Source organism: Hirsutella rhossiliensis (genome assembly GCF_020360975.1).
Source record: "Hirsutella rhossiliensis strain HR02 chromosome Unknown scaffold00006, whole genome shotgun sequence".
Classification (NCBI taxonomy): domain Eukaryota; kingdom Fungi; phylum Ascomycota; class Sordariomycetes; order Hypocreales; family Ophiocordycipitaceae; genus Hirsutella; species Hirsutella rhossiliensis.
This window is the reverse complement of record NW_025408672.1, coordinates 562,983-583,488: the sequence shown is the minus strand read 5'-3', so window position 1 is coordinate 583,488 and position 20,506 is coordinate 562,983. Positions and strand designations below refer to the sequence as shown.

The following is a 20,506-nucleotide window of genomic DNA, read 5'->3' as shown; positions in this document are numbered from 1 at the left end:
AGCTCTCTTCCGTCTTGCTGTTCTGTGTCACCTTTGCCGGGCGACACTGATCAGTGTGGACAGGCTCTTCACTGCAGTGAGGTTATTCGAACTGGTTCAATTGGTTATATCTTGTGTAACTAGGGAAACGTGTCCCATACAAACTGTGTGCAAAGACCTTCCTCCCTGTGTCTCACCTCTTACTCGCACGTGACTAGCGCGGTCGATTAGTTATACGTGCGCGATCGGTGCCTAGTGCACAGGTGGATCCAACATATCCTATATATTTATTAAGACAAGTAACGGGATTTATGTAAGTATAAATACCATCAATAACTAGCCAACAGAGGGCATTAAGATGTCCCTATATGCATGTTCCGTCCTTTGCACGTCCTTCTGCTAGCAGTGTCATGTTGGCCCGGCAGACTCAGTTGCCAGCTCTTGAGCCCTCTGGGCTCGGCTCTCCTCGACAACTCTATAACTCGCAGCTACACTAGCAGATGGGTGGAGTAAATATCAAGGTGACATTGCATATATGGAGAGATCCTCCGTTTGCGTTTCTTTGGCGAAAAGGTTCGGCTACATCCCAGGCCGTGCTGTATCCCGCAAAGCACAGCCGAAGCATAGCGCTCTTGTGAATCGGATGGAGACATCTGGGAAGAGCAAGGCGCCAAATTCGCTCCTAGCTGTACGATTGTCGTTGGCGGTTCAACAAGATCCAAGCGCGTGGCCATGCAATGATCCCTTGCCCTTCGATATCATCCGCCTCTCGGTCATTGAACACGTCTTGATGTTGCGGATTGAGAGCAGACGTTGCAAGGTCGGGGTGAGGTCGGCCGTATGCCCGCAACAGATATTACTAGGTAATTATGATAAACCCCCGATACGTGCCGTGTGCCGACGACGAGCTTCTATCTCCTCGGGAATTGCAAGCCAGCCATCACTGCAAGCGACAAGAAGTCGGTCAGTCTACCAGCCATCTCTCCCATTCACGTGGCCGACTTCAGGCCCCATGTGGCCTTGATCAGGTCCGCAGCCTTCTCTCCAATTCCATACGCCGGCATCTGGCTGTGGCCGCCGTGCAGGATGGGCATGATGCTGCAGTCCGCGACCCGAAGCCCTTTGACACCCTTGACGCACAGATTCTCGTCGACGACGGCACTCTCATCGGATTCCTTGCCCATGGCGCAGGTGCCCGACGCGTGATAGCCTAGGGGGGTTCGGCAAGCGAGGGACATTGTCAGCAAACCGTCTGCCGCGAAGCAGCACTTGGCTGGCATCGCTACTCACATGTCGTTGCGTGCTCCTTGACGTGCGACATCCAGTCCTCCCTCGTCGAGAGCTCATGGTGCGACGCCTCGGGCGGCCACGAGCCCTTGACAATATCCTTTGTCCCCGCCCCGTCCACGACAATCTCGTTGGCAAGACGGCACGCCTCGGCCATGACCTCGAGGTCGAGCGGGTCGCTCATGTAGCCGCAGTCGACGACGGGCAACGCTGTCGCATCAGCGCTCCTCAGCCACACGGAGCCGCGAGACTGTGCGCCAAACAGCTCGGGGACGATGCAAAAGACATGCTGCCCACCAGTCGGCAGCACATTGTACTGCTTGGGGGCGAAAAAGCTCTCGGCCGTCATCAACTCGATGTTGGGCTGTGTCGGCGTCAAGCCCATGGGGTCGCGGCCGGGTTTCCGGGGAGCCGCATTCCAGAGCTGCGAGTCGGCCATCCGAGAATCCAGCCGCGCAAAGGCGAAGATGCCAAACGGTATGTTGGCGAGGGCCCCCTTCTTTTCGTCCTGCCAGAGCTTGTGAGACTTTTCATACGCACCCTCGTGGAACAGCAGGTGATCAAGCGTCAGACCAGGCTTGTCCGTCTCGTACATGAGGAAGACGATCTGTCCCGAGGGATGAAGTCAGTGATGGCACTGACTTGCACTCAAGCCCCCCGATGGGCGCGCATGGGATCTCGCACACGCACCAGGTGGTCCATCAGGTTCTTCCCAACGCCCGGCAAGTCCACAATGGTGGTAATGCCGTGCTTCTCCAGCTCCTCCTTGGCGCCAATGCCGGAGCGGTTCAGAATATTCGGGCTGCAGTACGTGCCGCCACTGACAATGACCTCTTTGTTCGCCTTGACCTCCAAGCCAGTGCCGTCGGCCAGGACAGCCGTGACACCGACAGCCCTGAGACTGCCGTCGTCCTGTTTCTCAACCAAGACCCTGTCGACGTGGGCGCCGGTTACGGTCGTGACGTTGGCCCTTTTGTTCTTCTTGGTGATGAAGTCGGCACCCGTCGTCCGGACCCCGGCGTGGACGGTTCTCGGGACGTGGCCGCATCCGTGGGGGTTCTCGCCGTGCGAAAACATGTCAGCGTCAAACGGCAGGCCCTTTGATTCCATGGACCTGCGCAGGAGCTCCGAGATGGGGCCGAGGTCGAAGGGTTCGGTGTGGAGATGCCCGCTGTATCCGTGCGACTGTTTGGACGCCTGGAACCATGGCTTGCTGGTGAACGACTCGGCCTGGGGACCGTTGTCAGCAATATCATTCTGCTGTTTTGCTGGCAGAGCATTCGGCCAGGAGAGATGGTCGCACCTTGTTCATATACTGAAAGAACTCCTCCCCGCTCCAGCCGGGCAAGCCCCAGTCATCGTAATCCTGCTTGCTGCCTCGAACGCAAAGGGTTCCGTTGCAGCCCGAGGAGCCACCGAGGAATCTGCCCCTGCTCAAATTGACTCGTCTGTTGTTGATGCCGGCGCCCGGCTCCGAGACGATGTTCCAATCTGTTTCCTTGTCGAAGTTTTGGCTCCAGCTGCAGCAGACTCAGAAAGAAGAACACCACCAGCCCCGGCGTCGAGTTGGGAAACAGTGCGACGCCGGCGTCGCGGGGAGATATATATATCAGGACATACCCTCCGGCCATGTGCACGGTTTCCAGGTTCTCGTTGTCTTGGCCGGCCTCGAGCACCAGGACGGTCGTGTTGGGGTCCTCGGCGAGCCGGCCGGCTATAACACAGCCAGAGGTGCCTCCTCTGCAGCGAGGGTCATCACCAAGTCGCAGCCGTGAGCCTATCGCTCAAGTGAGGGAGAGGAGAGGCTCACCCGCACACGATAAAGTCGTACGACTTGAGCATGTCTTTGGCTTTGTTGGAGCCCATTGTCTTCGATTTTACGAGGGCGAAGCGTTGCTGTCTCGACAGACAGTGCCTCAACATACGGATGGAATGATGCTATCGACGGTCGAGCTCCTCCCTCATTCATCGTGGGCTTCACTGGGATTATCTACCCTTGGAAACGACGAATACGGCCCAGGACCGTCTTACTCCGCCGCTGCCGACGGTGCAACACGGGAGGGGACACGAAGCTCAGCACGGCGGATGGTCCATGGCACCACGTTCCGGCGTCCATCCCTCGGCTTTTACTTCTCCTTCTGGACCCGATGCGGCCTCGCTTGGGCGAAATTGCCGACATGGCACAGCGCGAGCTCCTGCGACTGTTGACTGGCCGAGCTAGAGGTTTGCTGTCAGACGTGCATATGCATGCTACGCGCATATCAACGCACAAGGCGTATCCTGCGAGATGGAGCACAGTATCAGCGGGTTCCAGACCGGCGAGGTGCTGTGCTGAACGGCTCGGAGCCTCGGACCAGAAGCCGCGGAGAGGAGGCGTTGTGTAACCAGCAACCGGTCATGGGCCACCAAGGACGAGGAAGACCAAACGGCTTTGTCAATGGCTCGCTCGGTCTCTCGCTGGACATGTGCAAGAATCAGTAGACTCGGTGTTGATATTTTTCATCCCTCAAGTCCGAGCTTCAATTACCGACGGATCGGCCTCTACGGATCCGGTGACATGTGCCAGATCCCTTCAATGAAATGCTTCAAGCCACCCTGGTCTCGTGTTTGATCAAAGTCCGGCCTACTGCATGGACGAGTAGCCAACAAGACGCTGCATCACGCTGTGCAAGTCGACGAGTTCAACATGGCGGATGTGTAAGCCGGCCGGGTGATGATGGAGTGGTCGACTGGACGATCCGTATGCCGAGCACAGGTTGTCAGCATGCCAAGGTGTGAGCTGGTGATGGGCGAGCACCTCATGGTCCCCCCTTTGCTTGACCACCGACTTTGGACGAGCCGAGGATTGGCAACGGTCTCTCTTTGGCACCGACAAGCTTGTGAGTCGGCTAGTATGTCTAACCCGCCATGATGAGCCGCCGTCCGTCCCGGTCCTCGTCCAGCCGGAAACGACGGCAGTTCAGTCGTGCCCGCAGCCTTGCCAGAGTCCCATGTTCATGCCCATCACCAACCACCTCGCCGCCGACTATGCCTCCAGTGCCAGTCCGAATACGACGACGTATCTAGTAGAGACAAGTTAGCCACCAACCAACAACCGAGCATCTTCAAACGCACCTCTAACGCCGCTGATGCCGAGCTGGCTCGCAACATTGGCATACCCCTCGCTGTCCACCGCCTCGTCCAACCGCACAGCACGCGACGCCGGTCGGCCACCCACCACGCGCCCCCGCGACGGCCACTCGCTGCGGCACAGCGGGCACGGCACGCGGCCGCCGGCGGTCTTGGTCGCGGCCCACGTGTCGAAGCACTGCTGGTGGATGTTCTGCCCGCACCCCGCGCGGCACCAGGCTATCGACTCGGGGCTGGCGGCGTCGAGCTCGCAGAAGCAGATGGGGCAGTCGCCCTCGACGGGTTTCCGCCTGCCCTTGCCGTTGTCGCTGCTGCTGGTCGCTGCGTCGGGGCGTTGGCCGGCGGTGCTGGGGGCGTTGGCGAAGATGGTGCGCAGCTCTGAGGAGAGGAGGGCGAGTTGGTAGACCAGGTTGAAGGGGGCGTGGAGCACTCTGGCGAGGATCTAGACAAGGCGGCGTATACACGTTAAGTCCTTCCTTATCACTTCCGATGATATGAGGGGAACAGGCAGGCAGGCGGGCGGGCAGTCTCGAGCAGAACAGACGTACGTAGAGGATATGCTTACACTGATTCCCCTTGGCGGCATGGGGACAGTTACACAACGGCTCCCGGCCGACGTGGACAGTGTAGACATTACCCGTCGACCCGGCCAGCGCAAACGTCTCGTGCGGACACGCATCGGAGCCGCCGCGCCGGCGCCCGAGCACGCAGAAGCGCTGGTCCAGGGCTCGGGCGTAGACGCCGTGGAAGGACTGCGGCGGCTGCGGGCGGAATCTGCGGAGGCGCTTCTCCCGTGCTGATGACGGCTCGTCGTCGCCGGCGGCTGCTGGTGCCTTGCGCTTCTTTTGGTGAGATGGCGTGCATGGTGCTACCGACGCCCCGCTTGTGCGGGCTTGCGCGTGGCCAGACGACGAGGAAGGGAGCATCTGCGCCGCCGTCTTCGCAGGCGTCCTGCGCTGTGGCCTTGTCGGTTCGTCGTCGCTGCCGAGGTCAATGGGGTTATCCCAGGTCGAGCCGGGCGCCCGTCCCCATCGCGCGGGCGAAGCGGCGAGCAGCCTCGCCTCCATGGCTGCCCACTGCGTCAAGCAATTCTCCTGAGATTGGCAATGGGCCCCGGGTGAGTGCGATGCCGCGCTCTGTTTGCTCCGGCGCGTTGGCAGAAGCAGCCAGGCGAGTTGAACAAAGGTTTTTCACGACGAGGGGGCGGGTGGTGAATTGTCCCTGATAAGGGTGAAAACTTAAACCCACGAGGGCAAGACACAAGGTTTCGATATATGCGGACTCGAGTCGCGGACCGTGGGTGGTGCCGCGGAGCGAATGGCCTCATATTTGCCTCTCTTGACTGGGCCGTTACGTATGCTTAGTCATGGACCCCGGCCCGTTGAGTTGCCCGGGACGGAGCGGAGGTGGCGCGGTGCAGGAAAAGTGGGGACAATGCCGATTGTCGGTCCGCGGAGGCGGCCACCAGCTCACGGCTTGCTGCCGTGTATGGATCCTGCGGCGGGGCATTCAAACTCATACTGTTTTCTCTTGCAGGCTCGATCCTCCCTCGCAGGCCAACTGCGCATCAGTCTGGGGCGGGCTTTGTGCCTTGTTGTCCCCGGGCGTGCCTCATCTGTCCTCGATTTCAACAAACAGTCAATCCCTACCAAGACCAAGTCAGGCTCGCGACGCGGAATCATTGTCAAATCTCCTTGACCAGCGAGCGCATTGCGCTGCCACGTCTATTGCTATGCGCAAAACAACCCAGGCACTCCCTGCCTGGACAAAAGCCATCCACCCTTGGCCCAACATCATTCCTCCTCTTCGCCCTCGCTGCCCGCCTAAGATGTACATGGAAACAAAGCCCAGCCAAACGCCCCGGGAGAATTACCGCCGCAATAGAGATCCCCCCTAATTCCCACCTCGTGTCGAGGGTCCAAAATATCACAATTCAAAACTCTTTCCCTGCCCTGGTCGCTGCCCATGACGCCCCCTATCCAAGTACAAAGAGAATTGGAAAAAAGAGAACGCAAACGGTTGTGTATGTGATGCGGTAGAGGCCAAAATCTTCTGTTTGTCCAACGGCATCGCCTGTGTTGGTCGCTCAACGCCTGATCTAGAATGGTACTGAGTCCTCATGTGGTGAGATTACTAAGGAATTAGAAAGAGTCGGGCGAATTGTCGATTGTGCCATTGGTGTTGTGTGTCGTGTGGAAATGATTTTGGCCGTGCATGGTCGTGCGGATATCTTCGTGATTATGTCGACCCAAGGTGACAACGCAACGCGTGTCGTAGAGATGGCCTTTGGTGGCCGAGGCGGCATAGACCACGACTCGACCTCGGCGAGACAGAACAAGGGACGCCAGGACACGTACGCGCGACGAGACCCGCATCAGCGCTGATCGGGGTTGCGTGGCGGTTGAAACGGCCGGTTCCGTGCTTGCTGCTGTGCCCGCAACCACTCCTCGGACCCTGTTTGTTGGCCAGGTCGTTCGGCGGGAAGCTTCACGTCATGGCCAGGGGGTCCGGGGGGCCGGCGGGTGGGGGCCGAGCCCGAGGGGCCGGGGACGAGGTCCGTGACGGCTTGCGCAATCGACGCCACCACATATCCCCGCAGCTCTTGATCCTCCCGCTGGTCCTCCTTCTCGAGACGAAACCGCTCGTCCTTGTTCATGTTGGCGCGGCGGAGGCCTTTGATTTCCTGCGTAATGTAGAGTAGCACCTCCTCGGGACATCTGGTGCGGTCGCTGGCGTGCTCGTTCTTGCGCACATATCGCCGCGTCACGTCGGTGGCTCCGTCAATGGAGAAGGCGATGCAGTACGACATCTTCTTGCCCCAACCCTCCGCGTACAGCCGCGGGTTGTCCCAGGCCTCCTCGCAGGCGTCGACGTGGACCCATCGTTGCCGGTGCTCCGAGTACACTTCGGTCCATACGTGGTCCTCGGCGTTCCACACCCACCGCACCCTTCCGCCGACGGCGCGGCACAGCATGCTGAAGCAGTTGGCCCACTCTCCGACACGGCCGCGGCGCGTCTGCAGCAGCCGCCACACGTCGCCGTAGCGCGGGAACCTCTCGTAGGCACCACAGTTGTGGGCCGAACAGCGATAGAGCTCGACGCGGAGAGCACCACAGGCGCTTTCCTCGGGCGTCGGCGCCGTCATGCCCTGGGCGATGCTTGGCGACAGGCAAATGGGACATGGAGGGTTGTTGACCCAGGTGAAGAACGACCGCTTGAACCATCTGGGGTTTGGTTAGACTTCATGTAACATGATTGGAGACGCACTCTGGTCCAGACGAGAGGGGTTGAGGAGAAACATACCGAAGCAGTGCCCGGATGACGCAGTCCTGATATCCCCACTCGGGTCTACGGCCATCGCCCATGCTCTCGGCCTCGGCCTGCAGCACCTGGCTCTCCTCCTCGGCCTCGCCGTAGATGCGATCGAGAGGAATTGTCTGGAGGGCCTCGTCTAGGAGGCCAGGGTTTTCGTATTTTGTGGGCGTCAGTGACAGGCTGATGAGGAGGTTGCGGAACTTTTGGGAGTCGCGGTCGCCGACGGCTGGCGCAGTGGGGATCTTGGGCAGATTGCGGATGCACGAATAGGATGGAGGAGTGGCTTGGCCGTGGGCGGTGGCAGGCCGGGCGTTGTCGGCAGCGGAACGGGCGCGGAGGTTTGCGCTCGAAGAACGTTCGGTGACGCCGGGAGAAGAATGACGAGAGGTGGTGCGCAGGTCGGTCATGCGCTTATCGCGCAGCAAGCCCTCGAACTTGATGCGCAGATCCTGAGCCCATTCCTCGCCATATTGCGATTCGGGCGGTCCCGAGGGGGTGCTTCGCCCCGCCATGGTGGGAGAGGGACTGATGGGTGAGAGGCCCGCACGATGAATGGTGATGGGGGTGACGGAGAGTTGCCAGTATCGAGCAAGTGGCGAGGACACGGGGGTCGAGACAAGATGGACAGGGACGAAAGTACGCAGACAGTCGAGGGGAGCGGCGAGGAAATGAAGGAGTCGTCGAGGGCCGTCGTGGACAGGGCGGGTGCCGGAGGTGCGTGGCAGCGGACGTGGTGGCCGTCGTCAGCTGGAAGAGGGGGGGTTCGTCGAAGTCGCCACAGGGATCGTCGCCGCCCGGCGGCCCGGGTAGGGGGAGGTGGGCGATGATGAATTGTCGTCGAGGTGATGCCAAAACCCGCAGTCGGAATTGCAGCGTAGACAATTGCAAAGCGCGCCGTCGTCGAGGAATGCGGGAGATCGTGGGCGGAGGGAGAAGGGGGGCTCTCGGGGGGGAGTCGACGGACAGAAGTCGAGTCGAGGCGGTGCGAGCAGGATGGAGGGGGTGGCGAGTTAAGGCAGGCCGGCAGCAGTAGGCCTGCTAGCGAAAAGAGAGGGCGAGGGGGAGAGGCAGAGCGAGCGAATACCACAGTACTGGGGAGGAGAGACGAAGAACGACTGAGGGTGGCATGGGTGGGTGGTGACGAATGGGTACAAGAGCGAGGAACGACGAACAGGGGGCCCCGACGAGAGAGAGGAACTTGGCGGTTTACGCGTCAGCCTGCGCAGCCGCGGCCAATCAGCGCTCCGGCAAAGGCCCCGTCGCGGGGTGGCTGCGAGCGACGGGGGCGTATGTGGGCGGCGGCGGCTGCGAAAGGGGGGGCCTACACACTATTACACACTACACCACACTACCCTACAGGTACCCAGCCACTGTAAGCAAGAGAAAATATCAACAGGTACAGAGGGTCGGCTGAGCGGTACAGTACATGCGGCTACCGATGCCCTGTTGCGACCACGGCACACGAGAGCTTTGTGAAGACACCCAACGGACATGCTGCTTCCTCTCGCACTAGCGGTGTTGGCCATCATCTTCCCAGAGAGAATAGGCGAGATGTCTGGTCTTCAGCTCCGCTCAGTGGCCGAGCCCTCATACCGGTACCCCCTCCCCCCAACGGCCTCCCCGTGCCCCCTGCCTCTAACAATAAGCCTCCTCCACGTTCGATGACGAGGCATGCTACGCAGCCTGCCTGCTGTTTGGGCCCGTGTACACGGTACGAGTCGGCTCCGAGTCCGCACCCGAGTGTCGAGCTCAAGCACTGTACGCACGAATAAGCACTTTGTACTCGAGCACTGCAGTTAGGGTAGGATTGTAAGCAGAACGGAGATGCAGCAAAGACGCGGGTGTGTTCCGACTTTGGTAGCCCGACAAGTCCGATGCGCCCTCGCGGACCGCATTGCATGCGCACTCTCGCATTGTACGTGAGGGGAGATCGAGCTGGCGTAAGATGGTGAATAAAGGCCCGGATCTTTCCATCCGTTTCCCTCGCATCCATGTCCTCAAGGGCGTGCCGAAAAGGCCGTCACTTTGTCACACGGTGCAGGAACCGCAAGCACCAACTGTGCAGAGTACATGTACACTTACACCTGGCAAGCCACGCGCTGAGCCAAGCGCGGATCGGTGCCTGAAGCAGCCGGGCGCTGCTTGCGCGTCTTTTTGAAGACACTCAAAAAGATGTACAGTGCTGTACAGTGCGTGGCCCTGCATTCTACACATACTGCGTCCGGCCTGGACTGTACATGGCGCAGCAGCCCGAGGGCCTCACAGCCACGCCTCGTGGCTTCGCTGTCCAAGCCTGCAACCGCGCCTAGACGTTGACTGCACCGAGCTGCAGGGGACGAATGGCTTCGAGATAAAACTTCGAGATAAAAAGACGGCCCTGCGCTCCCCAGGACTCCCAACAGACGCATCAGTCCACCAAGGCTCACCGACCTTTGCTCGCCTTTCCATTACCAAATAAATCAACATGACGGCATTTCCGCTCATCACAAAGCTTGGCTTTTGCGGGATATGCCGCCCCTCTCACTTTTCCCTTGTGCATGCACTGAAAATGTCTGAGCGCAAAGCACAGCGCCCGCCAACCCACCTCTTCTCTTCTACTTCTTCTTCCAAAGGCCACGACTCGTGCCCCGTCGGAAGAAAAAGAAGAAAGAAGACAGGCCCATCGGCGGTATTCGTGCCATGGGCCAGAGAAACCACGCCAACTTCCCCTCTCCACATCTCGGCTCGCCCTCCGTCAGCTCTTCGTCAACAGCGCCATGACTCTCCACAGCGACACGGCACGTCCTTTGTCCGGTTTGACTTGACATGGGCATTACGAATGCCTTTCTTCCGTCCACGGTCAATAGCCCCACGCCGGGCCTGCCTGGCCCTGCCCAAGGTGGCCGCCCGCCGGCCCTGTCAGAGGGGACGCGTCATCTGCCTACCCTCCCGCTGCCCTGCCCTATCATGTTGGATTGCCTCTCGACTACGGATACCCCTGTGGTCTACGCGGTCCATGGCACGTGCGGTTCGTCTAACCTACTAGCATCCTGCTGGCTTCGTCCAGTCCGCGTGGCCCACTGCGTACGCATCAACCACAAGTCTTCCATCAAGACCTGCCATCCCAGATATGCATATACACCTCGTCGATGAACCATGTCCATCTTATCCTCGTCTCATGTGCATCATCCCAAAGACCACGTACCGCGCTGCTCGCTGTCCGTCAAAGGCCCCTCCCACATCACACACGCATGTCGTCAAAGACCAACCACAACAACCCCAGTCAGGAGAGCTTTCAGTTCCTCGGTGCATCTACCAGGCGATGCTCACAACCATCCACAACACGGAATGTCCGGCATTTGCGGGTGACTCGTAATATACGCCCAGTGGGCTAAGCAGCCCGGATCGGCCTCATTCTATCCCAGCCAGGCTCTGCGTCTGCACAAGGACCCATGCTCAAGGCCATTCAGTGGAAACACCCCAAGACCCCAAAGCCAATCGGAGGACAACAAAAAGAAACCTCAAATCTCGTCGTCGGCACTCGTGTGCCGAGCACTGGGCTTGAGGCCAACGTCCGACACCCCCTTACCGGGCCTTCACCGATCGCGTTCGTCGCCAACCAAGTACCGCTCCGGCATCTCCATCTCCCACGTCGGCCTCTCTACCAGCGCCACCTCGAGCGGCTGGTCGGCCGTGTTGAGGGGCACCATGCCCAGGATCGGACGATACTTGTATGTGATCCACCACTTCTTGCGCTCCGCGCAAGTGCCCACTTCCTCGACACTTTCACCGGCCTCCGCATTGCCGTTGCGAAGTCGGGACAGCTCGCCCTCCGCGTCGGGCAACTCGTCGTCGCCATCACTTTCGCTTCCGCGGGAGGCTTTGCCCACGTCCACATCCTCGTACTGCTCGTCGTCTCCATGCTTGCGGACCTTGTGCGGCGTCAGATTTTCCTTCTCGTTGACGCCTCCTGCTCCGGTGGTCAGGCCCGTCCTCTTGCGCTTTGTCCCATGCGTCACTTGCGAGTCGGCAGGGGCATCCCCGTCCATGGTTGACTTGCGAAGGTCCTGGCTCATGTCGAGCATGAAAAGAAATGATACGCCGTACACCCACACCCTCGAACCCTGCCACACGATTCCCTTGGGCAGGTCCAGGAGGTCTTGAATCGCGGCGGGCAAATACATTCGCGGATGCCGACGGGCCCATGCTGTGAGCGATGCGTGCCGAGGATGGAACGCAGTTATGTGCCAGTTGGACGTGATGGCAGCAAGAACGTAATCCCCCGATGCGTCTCCCCCGAGGTCCAAGGTGCCCGGTAGGACAACCCGTTCGGTGATTGAGTCGGAGAAGGATAGGACGACAGGGGCAGAAGGCAGCTTGGGTATGAGCTTTGCATTCGGGTTGCGGATCCACCGCTTGTCGGCGTCCGAGGCCGCCTCTTCTTCCTCGGAGTCGCTATCCGACGACGCCGCGTCATCGCCACCCCCGCTGCCATTCCCATTCTTCGGGCCCTCCCGGGGGCCGCGCAAGATCCACGTGTCAATGTACCCTGCCAGGTCTGCGACGGCCAACATCTCAGAGTCAGGACTGAAGTCGGCTTGCGTAATGCTCCTGTCGTAGCGGCCGAGGCCGCCATTCGTAATGTGCCGGGGGATCTCGCGGCGCAGACGATTCATTCGTTGTAGTTGAATCGTCGAGTCTGGTGCTTCATGGCTTGACTGCATGTCCGCGATGAGGACACGAGAGCCTTCCTGGACCAGGCAAAGCCATCGGCCGTTTGGCGACAGCTTTACCAGACTAGCTCCGAGGTGGGTAAGCTTCTGAGGAAGCTCGGCGGAGGCGACGTTGACATCCGAGGGCTTGGCTGGGTCCTCGTGCTTTAGGCGAAAGGCCTTGACATCTATCGCCGTGGATACGACGAGGAGCATGCCATCCCTGCTGACAGTAGCCGAGGTGATGTTGGAGTCCCCCTTGATGACAATGGACTTGAGAAGCTTCCGGTTCTGGTTGAGGTCGATGCCGTCTCCAGTCGAGTCGAAGAGTTCGGTTGCCGGCTTTTTAAAGACCCAGATGTGGACTTGTCTATCCCACCAGCTGACCATGAATCGAGCACCAGGGGCGCTTGCCATCGGAGGTTGCTGCGGCAGGCTACTCATCGTTCTATGGTTCTCCCGCCCCATTTCCTTGAGAGGCACAATCATCAGGTTGGCGTCTGGACCTGTGCTTCTTGTTAGCCGACTGTCGAGCAACGCGTGCTTGGAGGGGAGGGGGAAGCGGACCTCCCGAGACCACGACGCTCATGCGCCCGCTCTCAAACGCCGCCATAGATTTGACATCATGATCGTGGTACCGTCTTCCCCAAGCCTTGCTCCAACGCTGCCCCTCGCCGGCGTTCTGTTTGTAGAGAAAGGTTCTTCGGTCCATGCCGCCGCTCATGATGGAAGATCCATCGCCGCTGATGGCGAGGCTGAGAACGTCCTGTTTGTGGCTCTGAATCCGCTGCGCTTGGGTCAACGTCTTTCCGTCCCAAATGCAAATCTGGCCCGTCGAGTCGCCGGAGACGATATTACCGTTTGGCAAGCACTTGACGGACCAGACGATGATATTCTTGGCGCCGCCCACCAGATCAGACCCGAGGGTCATCCTTCGAAGCATGTGGCCCCTGCCAACATCGTATGCTCGGATTGTGCTGTCGGAGCAGCCCACAATGACGACTTTGCGGGACTGGAACGTGATGCTGACCATTTGCGCTTTCTTGGTCGGAGACCTGACCAACAAGCGCTGGAAGCGAAGGTCGTTGTCCTCGACCGAGTAAATGGCCAGCTCGCCGTCGATGGTGCCGGCGATGAGCTTGTTGGAGGCTTGGGTCTCGGAGCCGGCCTCGTCTGGGGGCTGGGCGGCGAGGCACCAGACGTCTCCATGCTGGCCGCTGGCGTGCTTCAGTGGTTTTGCCTTTTCGAGGTCCCATTCGGTCACGGTCGAGGTGTAGCCGATGCTGAAGAGGCGCGACTTGCCAATCAGCGTGCGGCCGCCTCCCAGATCCTGGTCGGGCTCGTTGATCCAGACAAGGCCGTCAACGCTTCGGTCCTTGCCGCCGCGGATGACGAGCTCCTGGTGCCAGATGCCGCTCGAGGGGTTCCATATCTCGATGTCGCCGCTGGCCCGCCCGACCGCCAGCCTCGCAATCGATCTGTGTAAGCTTGACTTTGCCTGGGGATGCGAAAAGGCCACGGCGTTGATGGCCGAGGGCTGATAGGGCACGAAGCGGCAGCGATGGATGTCCATGATGCCCGCCTTTGCTCTGCCTGCGCCCAGCTTGCGCCGCAGCTGTCCAATCGCGTGCTAATGACAGCCCTTGCGTCCGAGTGGTCGCTTCTCGCCGCCGGACGTGTCAAGGCTGTGGTGCGGGAAGATGCCGTAATCGCGCTGCTGGGTGCGAAGAAAAAATCAACCGTTCAGCCTCGTCCCGAAGTTTTTTTTGCTCCTGCGACCCTGATCAAAAGCATTTAAGCTGTGGTCAGTGCGCTGCGCTACCCCTCCACCCCACCAGTACGTACCCTTCCTCAACCGCACGTCAAGTCGAGTCATTTTTGCGATGACGATCTGGCTTCTTTGCTTCTTCACCCTTGCCAGCCCAGCTCCTTTGCCGTCTCACAGCGGCTATTGTGGCTTGGAGCTGTACTGGGACATTTTTCGCCCTCCTGACTTGCAATAGAGCATCCGGCGCACCATCAGAGTCAAACCCGAACCCATGCCGGCGACCGCGCGCCTCACAATCCTTCGCAAGCCTGAGACACGGACGCAAACGGCCAGCACTGCATAGCCGCCGGCACATGTAAAGACTACCTTCAGGGCTTCGCCGCCGATTTCTTCCCGCTTCAACTGTTGCGGGGTCCATCGCCATCATGGACTTCAATAGCTCGTCGCCGTATCCCGAGGGGGTCATTTCCTTCCTGGACACGGACCTGTACAAGCTGACGATGCAATGCGCCGTCTTCAAGTTCTTCAAGGACGTACCCGTGACTTATGCCTACACGAACCGCACCCCCGACAAGCGCCTGTCAAGGGCCGGCTTCAGGTGGCTTGACGAACAAATAAGAAGTGAGTCCCGCCTCCAGCGGCACGCTTGGATTGGCCCACGGTCTGACCAATGCACCTAGAGCTTGGCAACATTTCGCTCTCTGCCGACGAGTATCGGTTCCTGCAGACACACTGCAAGTACCTCGCCCCCGACTACCTCGAGTATCTGAAGGATTTCCGACTGCGGCCTCGACAAGAAGTCTTTGTGACGTTCACGCCCGGCGGCGATGACACGGGCGCCGACTCCGACATTGGCGACATTGACATAAAGATCCAGGGAACATGGTCTGGAACGATTCTTTACGAGATACCGCTCCTGGCGCTCGCCTCCGAGGCCTACTTTCGCTTCGTCGACACCGACTGGAACTACGACGGCCAGGAGGACCAGGCCTTTGCCAAGGGAATGCAGCTGCTCGAGGCCGGATGCACAACGTCCGAATTTGGCACTCGCAGGAGACGCGACTACCATACCCAGGCCCTGGTGTTCCGGGGCCTCGTCAGGGCGTCCAAGGAGGCTGCCGCGAAAGGCTTCCCCGGAAGATTGTCGGGCACGAGCAACGTTCATCTGGCCATGCGATTCGGGATCCCACCTGTCGGGACGGTGGCCCACGAGTGGTTCATGGGCACCGCGGCCATCATCGGTGACTACAAAAAGGCCACCGAGGAGGCGCTGCGGCACTGGGTCAGCTGCTTCGGCACGAATCTCGCCATTGCCCTGACGGATACGTTTGGCACGCAAGAGTTCCTCCGGTCATTCAGCCTCCCGATCCGGCCCGTCAACGGCGGCGCCTCACCCGACGTCTTTCAGAAGCCCGACGGCAGCAGCAAGACGTACGCCGAGCTGTTCAGCGGAGTGCGGCAGGACTCTGGCGACCCCGCCGAGTACGTCAAGATGATGCGGGCGTACTACGATGAGCAGGGCATCACGGACAAGAAGACAATCGTCTTTTCAGACTCGCTCAACATTGAAAGTTGCTTGGAATACAAGCGAATCGCTGACGAGTATGGGTTCGAGCCCACCTTTGGCGTCGGGACTTTCTTGACAAACGACTTTACCCATCTCAAGACGGGAACAAAGTCTGTGCCCTTGAACATTGTCATCAAGCTCAGCTCAGCGGCAGGGCGAGCGGCCATCAAGATCAGGTAAGCCAGCACTGCCACTCATCCAACAGCCGCATCTCCTGACACCGGGCAGCGACAACGCCGGCAAGAACACGGGAGACAAGGAGGTTGTAGAGCAGGTAAAGCGCGAGCTCGGCTACGTGGAGCGCGCGTGGGAGGAGGGGGATGAAACGTCGCGATGGGGTAAGGAAGATGCCAAATAGGGGGTGACAGGGTGCCTTGTACGAGAACGGAGCCTTGTAAGAGATTTGTTGGATACATTACTGTTGCCGGAGGATGTGAAAGAAGGAATGAATGAAAGAAAAGCAAGGGAGGAGGCCATTGGGGGGTTGGACGCCGACCACAAAGATGGCTGTCTTGTTTGTGCTTCCGCCATCCCTCGGCTCCCGCTAGCATAAGAGTCTGCGCGCGAGCATTCACGAGCCCCAGGAACGCACTCGCTCAGAGCAAGGAAACCAAGTACGAGGCCACGCTTTCATCTCATCTCTGCAGCTCCCGCCTATTCCGTTTTGGTCCCCGGCAAGGGGAAAGTCGCGGCAATGGACCATGCCGCTCAGACGCGAAGAGAAGCGAGCAAGCCGCAGGCGAAATGCGGCTCCTTCCAAGGTAACTTGCTGGCCCTGGTTGGCCTTTTTACCCTGGTTTACCCTGGTTTTACCCTGGCAGCGGCTCTCCAGCCTTCTCAGTGACTGAGTGCGAGGCAGCAACAAGTGACATGGCGCGCAAACATGGCAAGAGTTGGGCTTTCCGCCCTCAAACTTGCTCCTCTGCTTCTCCGTCTTCCTCATCCTCCTTCAACCAACACGACTCGCCTCCTTTCTTCAGACTTGAGATTCGTTTTTTGGAACCGCTTTTGGGAATCCAGTTTTGGAACGCTCTCTTGGAACGCATCTTAGTCCTCTCGACGAAACCTTTGCGCAGCTCGTGCACGACATGCAGGGCTACGACAAAGGCCTACGCGGCCGGCCGGCTCCTCGAGTTCTCACGACGCAGAGCCGTGCCCTTGTGCTTGTCGGCCTCTTCATTCTAACCCTTGCTGCCATCGGTTCCGTCAGCCTGGTAGCCGAAGAGGCGGTCAACATGCAAGCAGGCAGTCACGCGAAGCGACAGTTTCAACTTGGCGCCATTCTTGCTCACCAGGTGAGGAGTGTATCCGCTGACAGGTCATCGTGGCCGATGGCTAACGAGTGACCCAGGCTGACCCGTCGCCCGCGTCCCCCGCCGCTGCTACAAACCCCCAGGACACCCAGCACGAGGAGACACAAAACCCGCGCCACGAGAGCTCGGTGGCTTCGCTGTCAGTCTCCTCACGCCCAGCTGTCATGACGGAGACCGTGTCTTTGGTTCCGATCGACGGAGAGGCCGAATCGAAAACCAGTCAAGTCGACGATGCCGCTGCAACGCAGTACTCGCAGAGCCCATCGCTTGCCCTGCTCGACGCCTTGATCGAAGCCCTGAGCAAGGTGGTCAAGCCCTCTGTTATCTTGTCTGGCTCCGAATCCACCACGACACTTGAGTCATCTGCGTCAAGCACCCCTGAGCACATCGCCGACAAGACGCCCGAAGCCTCTCAGACTTTGCCTTTTACGCCTTCTCCCATTGGCCCAGGAGCAGATGCATCTCCGACCTGGAGTTTGACGGCCGGTTTCCTGGGCGGCTTAGCCGGACGAGAGTCTAGGCAAGGAAACGAGCACCTTGGAGCTATCAATCGATTGCGAGCGCGCGACGCACCGTCAACACTTGGCAGCCAAGTCGTCTCGTTGCTCGGTCCCCTGTCAGACGTGGTCGCGCAAGCTGTTCCCGTAGACGCTGGAGCAGCCGCCCGACTGATGGATGTCGTTCTGGAGGCCTTGCCCATCGACGCAGATGCTGTGGCTTCTGCCATTCCCCAAGTGGCCCAGCAGGCTTCAGTCAAGACCGTCGATCTCCTCCCTCTCATTCTTCCTGCCATTGCTGCTGCCCTCGGCAAACAGTTGGACCAACATGATCCTGTGAGCCTTTCCGATCTGTCAGGGGCCTTGAAGAATATTGTCACGCAGGGCATCGCCGTCATCAACGAGATCACAAGCACCATGAGGACCGCCCTGCGACCCGAACTGCAGGTCATTCTCGACCAGGTCGCCGTCATTGTCTACGCTGCCGCGAACCGCCTGGGCGAGACGCTCTGTGCCATCGGCCAAAACGTGCAAGGCGTCCCCCTCGAGGCCGTCGTGCCCTGCTCGTCTGCGGGCCAGGGCCCGGCGTCGGTCTCCGCCAGCGTCATTACGTTGAATCCCGGATCGGCTGCGGCGGGTACAATGGCTGCAGACGCGGCTTCTTGGAACATTATATCTATTGCGAGTCCTCAGGCATACGGACCGCTGCAGAGCCAGCCAACGGGCGTTCCCTCGCCGGCGTCGACGACATGTGCGGAAAGTCAAGTTGCATCGGTCACGGCGGCGAACTTGCCAGATGCCAGGCAAAAGACGAGTCAGGCGCAGCAAAGTGCATCTTCCGGTGATGCGACCAAGTCGCCATCAACTGTTGCAGTGCCAGGCACCCAGACGCCGGGGTCTTCTCCATCCTTGCCAGGTATGGATCTGATGGCCCCTGTGTCGAACGGATAGATGACTTACACATGGACCTTGGCAGCGAGCCCTGCCGCTGTTTCGCCGGCGAGTACAGCGGTGCAACTGACGAGCTGTCCCGTAGTGGAATGCCCTCCGTGCCCGTCTTGCTCCTCAAGCAACGACTGTTCACAGGGTGTCATGGCCAGCCCTCCGGATAACGACTTGGGTCCTTGTCCCGGCCGAGGATTCCGATGCTCCGACTGCCTCAACGGATGGTTCTGTCCTCCGCAGGAAACGCCGGCTCAAGTTGCCCCTTGCGGCTTGGGCTGGCCATGCTTCCATTGCAAGTCCGGTTGGTACTGCGTGTCCGACAGTGGTCCCGCGTCCACAAGCCAGCCTCCGACAGCAGCCGAACAGGCCACGCCAACGCCAGCCAGTGCAGCACCAGCGGGCAGCACCCCTGTGCCGGGCGACGTCGCAGCTCGCGATTGGAAGTATCTGGGATGTTTTCAGGACGCCATCAACAGGACGCTGGTCGGGTCCAGGCCGCTGGACTACCTCCGGGGGGACATGTCGAATGGAACGTGCATCGACCATTGCGACTCGAAGGGGTACTCGTTTGGCGGCACGGAGTGTGGGACAGAGTGCTGGTGTGGCTCGTCCATCCGCGACGACGCCGTGCGCCTGCCCGAGAGCTTCTGTGACACGGCTTGCCAGGGTGCAGGAAGCCAACGCTGCGGAGGCAGCTGGGCGATATCTGTCTTCATGGGCCCCGGCGGGGCGAGCCAGCCAGACGCAGGAAAAGCGCCTCCAGGCCCGGCACCCGCAGGAACGGGCCTGGCAGGGGAACCAATGAGCCGCCAGCCATCTGCTGATGGGAGACCAACGATAACGCCTGCCGCCCAGCCACCAGCCCCTGCGCAATCTGGGCCACGGCCGGCCCCCCAAGAGTACGGACCGGTGGCTCGTTTGGTGCTGAAGGAGGCGTTGATTCTCTGAGGAAGTACACCGGCCAGGACGGGTGTCCCGGAATGAGTGGCCGAGGCTCCAACTGATGGCACAGACGGTCCACCGAGGCAACGCGCCGGGAGCGGAGAGAACATACTTGGGATGGGGCGGGAGAGCCCTGCACCCTTTGCTATTCGTTTGTGTGTTTTTTTGGAACTGCTTTCTTCTGCTTGTCTTTTTTGGGGAACCTCCTCCACAGGTTATGGCTATTTCGGGGGGAGAGTGCAAACAGATTTGTTGGCGACCAGAAGCTAGTGTGACGAGCTGCTCTTAACTGATGCTTAAATTCTTTGACTGCCTACTGTTGACGCAAGCTCCCGGGAAGGTGGCATGAGGTTGTATCGGTTGGAGACGAACCTCTGTCGCCACGTGTTTCTCCAGATGAAATGGACCTTGATTGATGGGGCCACTCAGAGTGCCACCGGCTTATTGCAGGCCGGGAGCGATTTGCGCCTCGCGTGTCGGCCGCCGTGGCTGGGATGAAGAGAGGAAGATTGCAACGTCGAGAAGTGCACTTTCACGCATCAAGGACGGGGGCATGGCACATGGCATGTATGTACAGCATGGACAGGCGATACATACACGATGGAGCGTGGGCTTGGCTTGCTTGAGACGAACGGCCCGACTCGAGCAGCCCCTTGCGAGGAGGCGTCGTTATCGTGTCTCCAAGGCGATTTCCGGGGACTGCTGTACTTGGGCATCGGACTCGTCATGCTGTGCTGCGTGACGAGTCTGACGACAAGGGCTTGGTGGGCCTTTGGCAGGACACAACTCGCATCCGAAATCGTTCCCCTGACCCCATCTCCAGCCATCCAAACATTCCATAATACCTGAGAAGGCCCCGGGTGTGGGGGAGGGGGACTTGTTACCCATGGTCGGTGGGCGGCGAGCGAGTGGGCGTGGACTTGTAAGAACAGGTGTTTTGAGGCTTGGCTGATTGGGCCAAAGGCACCGTGAGAGGCTGATGATAATGTGTACTGATGGTGTGTTCGGCAGCATCAGGATATGCTCTTCAAGGGTAGATACAAGGCAAAACCATGTTTTCTCGATACCAAAGC

At 59.7% G+C, this 20,506-nt stretch overlaps 6 protein-coding genes across 6 annotated transcripts; 2 read left to right on the top strand and 4 right to left on the bottom strand.

Annotated features, from left to right (window-relative positions):
- Nucleotides 1–968: 968 nt before the first annotated feature.
- On the bottom strand, nucleotides 969–3,132 carry HRG_06312 (GMC oxidoreductase domain-containing protein; the record flags this gene model as incomplete). Its single annotated transcript, XM_044864783.1, has 6 exons — nucleotides 969–1,189; nucleotides 1,270–1,873; nucleotides 1,957–2,496; nucleotides 2,570–2,786; nucleotides 2,887–3,006; nucleotides 3,077–3,132. The coding sequence occupies 6 exons, from the start codon at nucleotides 3,130–3,132 to the stop codon at nucleotides 969–971; spliced, it is 1,758 nt and encodes a 585-aa protein (XP_044719723.1).
- A 1,137-nt stretch (nucleotides 3,133–4,269) lies between these two features.
- On the bottom strand, nucleotides 4,270–5,462 carry HRG_06311 (ring finger domain-containing protein; the record flags this gene model as incomplete). Its single annotated transcript, XM_044864782.1, has 3 exons — nucleotides 4,270–4,328; nucleotides 4,381–4,837; nucleotides 4,944–5,462. 3 exons carry the CDS (start codon nucleotides 5,460–5,462, stop codon nucleotides 4,270–4,272), a joined length of 1,035 nt encoding a protein of 344 aa, XP_044719722.1.
- A 1,307-nt stretch (nucleotides 5,463–6,769) lies between these two features.
- Nucleotides 6,770–8,222, bottom strand: HRG_06310 (rad4 transglutaminase-like domain-containing protein; the record flags this gene model as incomplete). The annotated part of the gene is made up of 2 exons (XM_044864781.1): nucleotides 6,770–7,619; nucleotides 7,699–8,222. 2 exons carry the CDS (start codon nucleotides 8,220–8,222, stop codon nucleotides 6,770–6,772), a joined length of 1,374 nt encoding a protein of 457 aa, XP_044719721.1.
- Nucleotides 8,223–11,285: 3,063 nt separating this feature from the next.
- On the bottom strand, nucleotides 11,286–13,974 carry HRG_06309 (U3 small nucleolar RNA-associated protein 4; the record flags this gene model as incomplete). Its single annotated transcript, XM_044864780.1, has 2 exons — nucleotides 11,286–12,907; nucleotides 12,969–13,974. 2 exons carry the CDS (start codon nucleotides 13,972–13,974, stop codon nucleotides 11,286–11,288), a joined length of 2,628 nt encoding a protein of 875 aa, XP_044719720.1.
- A 620-nt stretch (nucleotides 13,975–14,594) lies between these two features.
- HRG_06308 (nicotinate phosphoribosyltransferase (NAPRTase) family domain-containing protein) lies at nucleotides 14,595–16,094 on the top strand (the record flags this gene model as incomplete). Its single annotated transcript, XM_044864779.1, has 3 exons — nucleotides 14,595–14,790; nucleotides 14,850–15,912; nucleotides 15,965–16,094. 3 exons carry the CDS (start codon nucleotides 14,595–14,597, stop codon nucleotides 16,092–16,094), a joined length of 1,389 nt encoding a protein of 462 aa, XP_044719719.1.
- Nucleotides 16,095–16,824: 730 nt separating this feature from the next.
- On the top strand, nucleotides 16,825–19,296 carry HRG_06307 (beta-xylosidase; the record flags this gene model as incomplete). The annotated part of the gene is made up of 5 exons (XM_044864778.1): nucleotides 16,825–17,031; nucleotides 17,088–18,462; nucleotides 18,523–18,578; nucleotides 18,633–19,051; nucleotides 19,158–19,296. 5 exons carry the CDS (start codon nucleotides 16,825–16,827, stop codon nucleotides 19,294–19,296), a joined length of 2,196 nt encoding a protein of 731 aa, XP_044719718.1.
- Between the last annotated feature and the right edge of the window lie 1,210 nt (nucleotides 19,297–20,506).